The sequence below is a fragment of the Mercurialis annua genome, linkage group LG1-X (assembly GCF_937616625.2).
Source record: "Mercurialis annua linkage group LG1-X, ddMerAnnu1.2, whole genome shotgun sequence".
In the NCBI taxonomy this organism is placed as follows: Eukaryota; Viridiplantae; Streptophyta; class Magnoliopsida; order Malpighiales; family Euphorbiaceae; genus Mercurialis; species Mercurialis annua.
This window is the reverse complement of record NC_065570.1, coordinates 6,389,320-6,402,954: the sequence shown is the minus strand read 5'-3', so window position 1 is coordinate 6,402,954 and position 13,635 is coordinate 6,389,320. Positions and strand designations below refer to the sequence as shown.

The 13,635-nt window shown below is 29.5% G+C and overlaps 1 protein-coding gene across 1 annotated transcript; it reads right to left on the bottom strand.

The window, feature by feature from the left end:
* Positions 1-3,911: 3,911 nt before the first annotated feature.
* Positions 3,912-4,949, bottom strand: LOC126683971 (uncharacterized). The gene has a single exon (XM_050379453.2). It carries the CDS (start codon positions 4,947-4,949, stop codon positions 3,912-3,914), a length of 1,038 nt encoding a protein of 345 aa, XP_050235410.1.
* Between the last annotated feature and the right edge of the window lie 8,686 nt (positions 4,950-13,635).

Here is a 13,635-nt window from a genome sequence, read left to right as displayed (position 1 = left end):
TGAAATTTTTTCACCTAATTGGATAGGTAATTTTGTCATACACCATATTCACATTATATTCATAACACTCCCCCTTGGATGACAAAATGTTTGTTCCAAAGTACGCTATGTCGTACTGCCTCATTAAAAACCTCACTAAAGAAAAACCCAATGGGATAAAAACTTTAGTTAGGGAAAAAGAGTGCAGTGCGTGATTTCTCCCCCTCATTGCAACATAGATTATCCTTCATGTATTTCGCAGATGGCGCATTCCAATATTATGAACATGTTTTCTAAATATTGCTGTAGGAAGTGCCTTCGTGAAGAGATCAGATGAATTGTTATTTGATTGAACATACTGGATGTCAATTTCTTGATTCTTTATGAGTTCTTGAGTGTATGAAAAGAATTTTGGAGGTATATGTTTGGTTCTGTCACTCTTGACGTATCCTTCCTTGATTTGTGCTATACATGCAGCATTATCTTCGTATAGAACAGTTGGACTCTTATGGACTGGAAAACCACAAGATTCTTGAATGTGTTGTGTTATTGATCTAAGCCACACACATTCCCTACTTGCTTCATGTAATGCAATAAGTTCAGCATGATTTGAGGAAGTGGCTACAATTGTTTGTTTCTGTGACCGCCAAGAAATTGCAGTACCTCCACTTGTAAATACATATCCAGTTTGAGACTTAACCTTATGAGGATCAGACAAATAACCTGCATCTGCATAACCAATCAATTCTAGATTTGAATCGTTAGGATAAAATAAACCAAGATCAGTGCTTCCACGAAGATAATGTAATATATGTTTGATTCCATTCCAATGTCTCTTCGTGGGAGCTGAACTGAATCTTGCCAATAAATTGACAGAAAAGGATATGTCAGGACGAGTGCAATTAGCGAGATACATAAGTGCTCCAATTGCACTGAGATATGGTACTTCAGGACCAAGAATATCCTCATTTTCTCCACAAGGACGAAATGGATCAGTTTCAACATTCAGTGATCGATTAACCATAGGAGTACTTAAAGGATTTGCTTTATCCATACCAAAACGTTTTAAGATCTTTTCTATATAATTTGACTGATGCACTAATACACCATTGTGCATATGTTCAATTTGTAAACCAAGACAATATTTGGTTTTTCCAAGATCTTTCATTTCAAATTCTTCCTTTAAGTACACACTTGCTTCATTGATCTCACTGTCTGTTCCAATAATATTTAAATCGTCAACATAAACAGCTATAATCACAAATCCGGATGTTGATTTCTTGATAAAAACACATAGGCAAATAAGGTTATTCACATAGCCTTTATTTATCAAATAATCGCTTAAACGATTATACCACATGCGTCCTGATTGTTTTAACCCATACAAAGATCTTTGCAATTTGATTGAATACATTTCTTTGGGTTTTCTATTTAATGCTTCAGGCATTTTAAATCCTTCAGGGACCTTAATATAAATATCGCTATCTAGCGATCCATACAAGTATGCTGTTACAACATCCATGAGACGCATTTCTAATTTCTTAGAAACTGCAAGACTGATCAAATATCGAAATGTAATTGCATCCATGACAGGAGAATATGTTTCATCATAATCAATTCCAGGTCTTTGAGAAAAGCCTTGAGCAACAAGTCTAGCTTTATATCTTGTGATTTCATTTTTCTCATTTCGTTTTCGTATAAAGACCCATTTGTAACCCACCGGGTTCACATCTTTAGGTGTGAGGACAACAGGTCCAAACACACTTCTCTTGTTAAGAGAATCTAATTCAGCTTGCATAGCGTCTTTCCATTTATCCCAATCATGTCTATTTTGACATTCAATAACCGATCTCGGTTCGGGATCCTCATTTCCATTTATGATATCACATGCAACAGCATAAGAGAAAATTTCGTCAATATTTTCCATTGTGTCTCGATTCCAAACAATCTTTGTATTATTGTAATTAATCGAGATTTCTTCGTTATTCTCATTTGTGTCCTCTTCTAGGGTACTGTCTTGATTAATTACATTCATATCCTCTTCTGGGGCATTGCCTTGGTTAACCTCATTTATTTCTTCTTCTGGAGTATTTTCTTTATCTTGTGTTTCTTCAGGAACACCTTTCTCTTTGCTAGCATGATCGAGATTTTCTGCTCCTTTTCTTTTCCTAGGATTTTTATTTCTTGAACCGATCGGTCTTCCACGCTTCTGGCGTGTCTTTGATTCATGAGCGACTTTATTTTCAGAATTCTCTTTTGGAATCTCAACTCTAGCAGGGGCATTAACTGCTGGTATATATGATTTAGTCACTCTTTTTGTATCTGTAAATGCGTCAGGTAATTGATTTGCAACAGCTTGCAAATGCACAATCTTTTGAACTTCTGTTTCATATTGTTTTGTGCAAGGATCAAGATGCAATAATGAAGGTTCACACCATGCAATATTTTTATCTGATTGTTTATTTTCTCCCCCTAATGGTGGGAACTCTTCTTCATTAAAATGACAATCGGCGAAACGTGCTGTAAAAACATCACCTGTTAAAGGTTCAAGATACCTAATTATGGATGCAGACACATAACCAACGTATATTCCCAATCTTCTTTGAGGACCCATTTTTGTGCGTTGTGGTGGTGCAATTGGCACGTATACAACACAACCAAAAACCCTAAGATGGGCAATATCTGGTTCTTGACCAAATGCTAATTGTAATGGGGAGTATTTATGATATGCACTAGGTCTAACACGAATTAATGATGCAGCATGTAATATAGCATGTCCCCATATAGAGATAGGTAGCTTAGTTCTCATCATTAATGGTCTAGCAATAAGCTGAAGGCGCTTAATTAGAGATTCAGCTAAACCATTATGTGTATGTACGTGTGCAACAGGATGCTCAACTGTGATTCCAACAGACATGCAATAATCATTGAATGTTTGAGATGTGAATTCACCAGCATTATCAAGTCTTACCCTTTTAATTGTGTAATCAGGGAATTGAACACGCAATTTAATAATTTGAGCAAGAAATCTTGCAAATGCAACATTGCGAGTTGATAATAAACAAACATGTGACCATCTGCTGGATGCGTCAATCAATACCATAAAGTATCTGAATGGTCCACATGGTGGATGAATTGGCCCACATATATCACCTTGAATTCTTTCAAGAAATAAAGGTGATTCATTCTCAATTTTAGCCGATGAAGGTCTCACAATTAATTTTCCAATAGAACAAGCTGTACATGACATATTACTTACTTGGGGAATTTTCTCACCTTTCAGTGGATGTCCTCGTGCACTGTCAATTATTCTCCGCATCATTATTGATCCTGGATGACCCAATCTTTCATGCCATAATTTTAGTATTGAAGCATCACAATACTTTTTCTTTTCAGCCATATGTGATTCGACCACATTTATATATGTATAATATAAACCAGAAGAAAATGTGGGTAATTTTTCAATTACATGCTTCTTACCTGAAACATTTGTTGTAATATGAAGATATTCCATATTATCATCATTTTTTGTCTCAATATGGAATTTATTCAGACGAATATCTTTAAAACTCAACAAGTTTCTTTGAGACTTGGGGGAAAATAATGCTTCATTAATGGTAAGTACAGTTCCCCCTTGTAATAGAATAGTAGCTCTTCCGGAGCCTTCAATTAATTTTACCTTACCAGATATTGTACTGACATTTGTCTGACATCTTTTAAGATTTGAAAAATATTTTTGGTGTTTGAGTATAGTGTGGGTTGTCGCACTATCCACAAGACATATGTCTTCATTACTGAACTTGGACGAAACAACATGCTGAGAATTATCCATATGCTTCTTAATTCAAACAAAGAAAAATTCATCATAAGAAATTATAGAATAACACAACAATACATAAGTAAATAATAAAAACATTACAATACATGCTGGATTAGTTTTCATTATTATTGTTCTCAAGAAAATCAGAAATATCTAAATGTGTCATGTCTATAGAGTCATTATGCATTAGACTGTGGTCAAAATCATCATCAGCAACAAAATTTATTTCTATATTCTTTCCATTTTTCTTGAGGGAAGCTTGGTAAAGCTCAACAAGATGTTTGGGCGTACGACAGGTACGCGACCAATGCCCAGTCATGCCACATCGATAACATTTACTATCGACATTTTTCACTTGATGTTTGTATTGTCCACTGTTTCTGTTTTCTTGTTTCTCCTCCTTCTTATCCCACTTCTGGTGGTGATTCTTATGCTTAAAGGAGTTATTATAACCGACATGGTTGTAATTATTTCCACCTCGACCATAACCATGACCACGACCACGACCACGGCCACGACCACGACCACGAGGAGATCTATATGCGCTCGCATTTACTTCAGGAAATGGAGCAGAACCAGTGGGTCGTGCCGCATGATTTTTCATTAACAGCTCGTTATTCTGCTCAGCCACTAGAAGGCAAGAAATCAGCTCTGAATATTTCTTAAACCCTTTCTCACGATACTGCTGCTGGAGTACCACATTAGATGCATGAAAAGTGGAGAATGTTTTTTCTAATAAATCTTCATCAGTAATTGTTTCTCCACACAATTTTAGCTTTGAGCTAATTCGGAATATTGCAGAATTGTATTCACTAACACTTTTAAAATCCTGCAATCTTAAATGCATCCAGTCATAACGAGCTTTTGGAAGAATTACAGTCTTCTGATGGTCGAAGCGTTCTTTTAAACTATTCCAGAGAACAAGTGGATTATCTTCACTGAGATATTCATTTTTTAATCCTTCATCAAGATGATGGCGAAGGAAGATCATTGCTTTTGCACGATCTTGAGTAGAGGCATTATTTCCCTCTTTAATAGTGTCCTCATGACCAGAGGCTTGCAGATGTATTTTAGCATCTAGTATCCATGACAGATAATTTTTTCCAGATACATCAAGTGCCGTAAATTCAAGCTTTGTAAGGTTTGACATGATTAAACTATCACATGAAAAATAAATATAATTAGAACTAATATTTATTTATGCGATAAAAACATAGAAATAATAATCATTTATTTTCAAGAGTAAACAAACAAGTACAACCATCATATTTTTGGCTTATAAATATGCATAATCAACAATTATTGCAGCAACTAGTAAAGGTAGAACAATAAATACAAAAATACCTAAATATAAATAAAATTCTTTCCACGGAAGATTAAATATACCAATGAGTATTAAATTAAGTAACATAATAATAATAATCCAAAATAGCTTCATTTTTGAATTTTTGAAGATTAAGAGATGAAAAATTGTGTAGTGAAAATAAATAGTAAAGTGAGTATATATAGAGAAAAATATAGCCGTTTTATTACCGTTATATAGCCGTTTGTTACCGTTATGTAGCCGTTAGGTTATTTTATATTTTTTTGAATAAAATTATTTAGATGAGGACAACAATGGATTAAATTTAATTATGGTATAAAAATATTTATATTTATACTAATAGTGTCAACTAAATAAAATCGTTTATAGCAAGGGGATTACCACTCAAGCATCAACGATTAAAATTAAATTATCAAAAGATTATTTATAGGAGGCTTAGCCTTCCATATAAAAATTAATAACATAGATATAAACATAATAAATTAAATATTAAGTAAATAAAATTTGTAGGAGGTATAACCTTCCATTAATTAAATAATTAGACAAGTATTAAAGTTAGAGATTTACCTTTGGAATACTTTACCGAATTTTCTTGGATTAGAGAATCGTAAACTAATAGAACGATCGTGCTGATAACGTGTTATAAATTTAATGATAATATAAATAATGTTTATAGACTAAACTAATTAATAATTAGTGATCACAATAATGCAACAAGAGAGCAAATATTTGGGAGGAATTTTACTTCTTTGATAAGTATTTTCAATTGTGAAATTTACATGGATGGAAACCTATTTATAGGCAATTTCACCCACCATGTAATTAATGCATTTACATACATGTCAAAAATGGAGGGTTGAAATTTTTTCACCTAATTGGATAGGTAATTTTGTCATACACCATATTCACATTATATTCATAACATAACTTTCATTTTCTAGAGTGTTATTTTATTAGAATATACTAAATTCATTTCGGCATTTTTGAAATTTGGTTGGTTTTTTTGCTCCTTATATTATGTTCTACGTACAAACTTTATTATAAAATCAATGTTGAATTTTATTGATGTACAATTATTTAAGCTATATTAATCAAAATCAACGCAAAATCAACTCGATGTCAGCCTAAAATCAACCTAAAATTAACATGCACATATCCCTAAAATTAATTGAAGATTAACACAAAATCAACATAAAATCAACATGTGTATACTATTTGTCATTAAAATTAATCAAATATCAACTCAAAATCAACACAAAATCAATATAAAATCAACATGTGTACATTATTTATTGTTGACATTTTTGTCAGTTTTAATATCAACACAATATCAACATAATATCAACAACATTTAATAAACTGGATAGTATTAATTTTGTAAATCTTTTTAACACAAATTTTTATTTTTAATATTTATTTACCTTTATTTTTGCTAATAATTAATCAAAATTTATTATTTATCATATATTTTATTTTTTATATATATTAATATAAAATCAACATTAAATTAATCAAAGATTAATAAATTATTTTTTCAATCTAAAATACCAACACAAAATCAACATAATATCAACATAAATTCAAATTTGTAATATAATAATAATTCAGAATCATTATTTATTTTTTACCTATACCAAAATCAACACCATGTCAACACTATATCAACATAAGATCAACATTGTAACATTACAATAATTTAACATCATTATTGTCTTCTTCACCGATGCTAAAATCAACAAAATATCAATCGAAAATCAACACCATATCAACATTGTAACATTACAATAATGCAACATCATTATATGTCTTTTTCCCCGATGCTAACATATCATTATCTATTCTCAATTTAATTTAATTTAATTTTTTTAGTTTATTTCACAGACAATGTTATCTTAGTTGTCAATGTAAAAATAAAAAAAATCAGTTGATATCAACATAAAGTCAACATAAAATCAACAAAACTGTAATATTACAATAATTCAGCAATCAATAATCATCAATAAATCGTTCTGCAGAATAAAAAAAACGCAGAAACACAAGAAAAATGAAGAAATAACAGAATTTTATTCCATAAAATCACAAAATTATTCTACATTACATGAAATGAGTATTAGATTCTTTAAAGATAATCTTTATACATGTTTAATGGTGAAAACAACAGTAAAATAAACAAATTATAGATTTGAAAATGAAAAAAAAAAGAATTAAAAACTTCAGATCTGAAATCAAAATGATAAAAGAAAGATGGTGGAACGGCGGAGGCAAAACGGCGGAGGCGAAACGGCGGGGGCGAAACGACGGAGGCGAAACGACGGAGGCAAAACGGCAAAAATAAAACGGCGGAGGCGGATTGGTGCGAAGAACAAATCTGAAATTTGTGTGAAAGGTGAATTGAAAGAGAAAGGAAAGAGAAATTTGAGGAGAGAGAAAATAATTGTAATTATGAAGATTTGTGTTACTAGGGTTCTATTTATATGGATGGTATAAAAGTAATAATTTCTCCCTTACATGATAGTTTTAAAATGTCAAATATGTGTTGGTATAAAAGTAAATCAAACATGAATGTTGGTTATTTGAGTAAGAAGCCCTTTAAATAAACGGACTTGATTTTCATGTACATTCAGAAAGACCGTCGTGTTACTGATGGTCGTTTGTACATAAAATTCCAACCTCCAACATCTTCTGCGATTTAAGAATATTACTTAAAACTTGGCACAAAAATTTTCAATATTTTATTTTTTTGGCTTAAAACAAACTTTTTTTTAAATAACACCCCAAATGCCTTAACCGATGTCATTTTAGTCATTGAAAACGGCCAAAATGACATCATTTTTGCGGAAAAATACCTAAAATTGCACTAGGCCATGGGACGAAAATTTTGAAAAAGTTGTTAAGTGGAGTGCCACGTTTTGAATAATGTACTTAAATCACATAAAATCAATGGGGAAATTTTTTTATACAAATAACTATTATAAAATAAAAGGTTGGTCGCAAATTAAATCACGAACTTTAACATCATTTCCAATATAACACGAATTTTAAAATTTGACAATATCAGTAACCCACTTTCATTTTTTGGTAAATTGGTACACCGGCCAATGTATTCCATGTTAGTATTTTTTAACTCGGTGTACCAATTTTTCAAAAAATGAAAATTGGTTGCTGATATTGTTAAGTATCAAAATTCGTGTTATAATTGCAAATCATAATAAAATTTGCGATTTAATTTGCATTAAACCCTAAATGAAACGAGTTTGATTTAGATTGTGTCAATGGACACAATTTATATAAATGAACTTGATTTTCATGTACATTCAGAATGACTGACTTCCTCATCATATATAAATTTTTTGATATTACCTATCACATTGGCTTCAAAAATTCATATGCCATTTTGTTCCCGAGAAAAAAAAGACAAATGAATTTTATTACAGAAAAGTGTTTTTTTTATATAATTATCCTATTTCGGAAATTTAAATCTTTAATTTTTAGATTCGGTAAAAAAGATGTTTTGTGTATGTTGGAAAAGAAACGATATCATTTCCGTAAAGAGGAAACGACGTTATTTTTTAAATGGTGTTTGTTGACACACACTAAATCTAGCCAAGAAAGGATGGTGAATCTACAACGATCAAAGATGATGTTACAATGGCAACGAAAGAATATTTAACTCCTTTTAGAGTTAATTTTAATTTAATTGTCATAGCGGAAATTTTCAACAACAAAAACAAGTCTTGTAATGATGCAAGTCTTATAGCTTTTGATTGTTGTAACTTGGTGAATGGAGGTTGCTGTGATGGTTTTTTCTATCTTGATAGAAAGGTTAATATGGTAGCTCATCATATGCCAAAAAAAAAAGACTTCTTCAAAAATTTAGGAGAGTTAATCATGGAGGGTATATGTTCCTCAAGACATTCAACAATTTGTACTGGCCGATCAATCATCTATTATTTATTATTTAATGAAGTTATTCTTATTCTCAGAAGAAGAAAAAAAGCTAAGGAAAGAAAAACGATATAAATGTAGATATAATAAAAAAAAATCCCAAAATTAACATATCAAACTGTAGTAATTTTTTAAGAAATATTTTATCAATTTGGTCATATGTAGCTATAGAATATACATTTTGGGTGACAAATATATATCCCACTCTATCTTATGTAATTTGGATCATGTTCCTCTTGACTAATACAAAGTTTCTTGGCTTAACCCATATAGAGGTCCTTGTACTTTACACATTTTTTTCTGTAGATCCTTATACTTCATTTTTGTATTACTTGGTCCCTCTACTTACCTATTTTTAATTTTCAGGTCCTTTATGAGTTTTTTCCGGTCCTTTTGTGTGGCTGGAGGAAACAAAAATTGTAAGTAGAGGGACTGGAAGAAACAAAAATTGTAAGTAGAGGGACTGGAAAAAACTCACAAAGGACCTGAAAATCAAAAATAGGTAAGTAGAGGGATCAGATAATACAAAAATGAAGTATAAGGATCTACAGAAAAAAAAGTGTAAAGTACAGGGACCTCTATATGGGTTTGGCCAAGTTTCTTTTATTTTAAAAAAAGGTACAATTTTTGCTAACTTAATAGACATTTACACATAATGCTCTTGTGAAAGCAACCTACATCTTATGTGTAAAGGACAAAAGTTAGTGATTAGCAACAAATATTTATTTTCTTGATCTTGATGATATATTAAAACAGGTGAAAAGGCCAATAACATAATATTCCAACTTAACTAAATTAATTTAATCAATATAACTTTAATTAAATAAAGCCTAGAGTTGGTACAATTTAAGAACTTAAACCTTAAAGCAAGCTAAAATATAAATGATTAATATATATATATAAAAATAAAAAATGAGAAATGAGAATAATAATACCGTACTTAGCACAGCTAAGTCATGCAATGCTAGCAAAATTGAATGGATTCGAAGCTTATGGTGATGTACTAGAGCCAACTTGGAAAGTTGGGTGACTATACTCATCAACCAAAGGTTGTAATTGAGTGACCCTAAAGCTTAATTAATTAATTAATTAATTAATTAATCTTTTTTAACATGTCCAAAGTATTATTTATACCATTAAATTTGATTTTGCAAAAGTACCAATTATATATTTCATAAGGTGGACCGCTCTTCATGATCCAGACCCACTTATGTTAAATTAATCAGTATTTTTAGGGGTAAGAACATCTTTATCTTATGTACTATAATATAATTGCATGCCGGTAATATTTAGAAAAATTATTAAACCAAAATGCATGCCGGTGGAAGGCATGATTTGATGGTAAGTTATTATAAAAATACAATTGCAAATAAAAGGTTGATGAAATTCAGGCTTTTAAGATTTGAGTTATTTGATACTCTCTTATCTCCATTTAAAGCTCTAAATTAAGTCAACCGGGCCAAAATTTAAAGTGTTTATATTCAGCTCGTTGTATAAACGCTCAATGTTCTCTGATATGTTTTGAGTTTCGAGTGAGGTATTCATAATCATTTCATTTAAAGTTTATAATTTCTATGTTTGATTCATGTTTGTTCATTTAACGGCTAAATACAAAGGAACTTGTGTTTATTAGTTCGAACTCTTTCAGCATGTAAATAAATGAGTTCGAACCAAGATCATTTTAGTATCTAAGCGAACGAATACAAGTTGAGTTCATTTAAAACTTAAACAAAAGAACACAAGTTAAACATAAATCATACCTGAATAAAAAACATGAGCCAAATGAATTTAAAAAAAATTAATAATCAATTCTTTTTTAGTATTAATAAAAATGTCTTGAATTGACATATAAAAGTACAACTTGATCAACGATCAAATAAATTAATACATTCAAGAAGTGTAAAAAAGAGAATATCAGTGAAATAATATAAATTGTATATCTAATATTTTCAAGCGCGTTGACAAAACTCTTTGACTGTGCAATTTGGTGATCTGTCCGATTCACTCAATGATCATTTAAACCAAAAATTAACTCTTTGGTCTTTGAATAAATATGATTGAAAGAATATTAAGAATAAAATTTATATTAATTACACTTAAGATCTGCGCTCTAAAAATGTTCTCATCAAGAAATTAAACGATGAAATTCATAAAGAGTAAAAACTAAAACTTGATTAAGAAAGACAAACATCCAATAAAAAAATATTATAACTAACAACCATAGATTAGCAACTATTGAAGTAAAATAAATCCGTTTGTCATCTGGATTCGCCTGAAGATGAACAATTTTTTTTGTTTCCAAATAGGTGTGCGCGGGCAGGCAGATGTCGATTTTTAGGTTTGATTGAGTGGTTTTATGTTTGGTTAGATAGTTTTAGATTTGGTTGTGTTGAGTTGGATTGGATTGATTATTTTTTAATTACACATTAACTAGAGGTATTTTGGTTATTTTTTGGTCAAAGGATTTTTGTGATCGCCAAATTAAAATTTAAGGGTTTACAGGCCAGAAATAAAATTTACGGATTATGATAATAAAAAGCTCGAATATTAAGGACGATGAGTGAAAATAAACTCTTTTAAATTATACTTAAATTTAAACATTAATGAAAAAAAGGAGATAAGAGCATCCACATTGGGATGTTTTTACCGGTTATTAACAAATAAACATTGAGTCTTTCTGATTGTGAAGTTAGGGAAAAGATTCAATAAAAATTGAGCAGTTGGTATGTACCAATCCCTCAATTTTGAGCCTCACTTTTTTTATTAATCAAATAATATATAATCTAATATAACAATTTATTTTTAAATTTTAGTACTGCAGTTATATAATGTTATAGATGAAAAAGTATTAGTAATTGTTATATATATTTTTTGAATTTAATTTTTTTTATTAATTAAATAATGTTTAACACATTTAAAAAATTTATTTTTAAATAATTGATATAGTTTAATATTTTACTATTTAGTATTACCATTTTTTTGTATATAGTAAATTTTTCTTGAATTTTATTTAATAATTTTTCATTTTATGTAGGATATTTTTTAAAAAATATCTAACAAGTAAAATAATTTACAATTTATTTTTTATGTAAATTTAAGTCTATGTAATTTTAATTTTGTATAATTTTAATTTATCTACCTTTAATTTTTATATATCAAACCGACCGAATGTGCACCCTTAGTAGCCGTTGTAAATTTTTTGCTGTTATAATATTTTTTTTTAAGTAATTTATATTTTATACGATATTATTTATATATAATTTTGTCTAGACTATGTTTTTGTATAAAAAAAGTAGTATATAGTTAGGTGTAGGTCTCTTATCACTTTATTTCTTTAAAATCTAATCGTTGTGAGAGATTGTATAGTAAAGTTGAATTTAATGAAAAGCTGATGTGACTCATCAAACTCAAAAATTGTTTAACGACTGTGCATGCTCTAAATTCATATGTTTTCAACTTTTGACACATAATATCATGTAAAATTCGTCAGATCGTAAAAAATCCTGGAGTATGATATTTTTACCAAAAATTGTTCTATTAACATCTCAGTTGACATAAATAAAGTATAGTTTAATCGGTCAACTTATTTTCAGTTCGAACTAGTCTAAATATAAATATAAATATAATATTTTTTAATAAATCATAAAACTTATTAATGATCTAATAAATAAAATAATTTTACATCAATAAAAATCATAATCTTTTCTTGTTGCTAATTAGGGAGGGGGAGCGCTTATGCGAGAACTTGAACACACGATTTTAATTGTTTGTTGTCCAACGTTTATACCATTTGAATTATATTTGGTTGGTATAAAAATCATAATTTGTTCATATATTTTATATATTTCTATTCATGTTTGGACAAAATTAAATTGTGAGTCTAAAATTTACTTTGCTTGTATCAATTAAACATATTTTATTAGAAGACAGATAATTTATGATATTTACATCGGAAAATAAAGAATGTTTTGATTTGCAAAAAGTGAAAGTTAACATCTGATTTTGTCAAATTCATGTCAAAATTTCAAATTACGTTAAAGTTTATGATTTAATTTTAAAAAAACATCCTACGTAAAGTTGTCAGAGTTCGATTAACCTCTAAATTTAAAATCAATACCTATCTATCTGGTATTGGCCATAATTTACAAGATCATTATGCAGTCTTAGTAAGAGGGGGAAGGTTTAAGGATCGAAGTGTCATATCACATTTTACGTGGCGGTTAATATAATCCAACAAATCAGTCTACATAACAATTCTATCTTTTAAATTAGTAAATTTATATCGAAAAATTTGAATTTAATTTGTCAAAAAATAAAAATTGTTGTTTGATTGTATTAATTTTTAAAATTTATGCTGTAATTATATTAAAATTTATGAACTAATTTCTAATTAATTTAAAAAATTGAATTTACCGACAAAATGCATAAAAGGAGAGTCCTAGGAAATGATTTCCCTCATGTGTAGGGACTTGGAGGCTTTATAGACATTACTTAGGACTTTGTCTTAAAGCACCAAATTTTCCTTATTATATTTCATGTAACCAATTAATATAATTAGATGAAAACT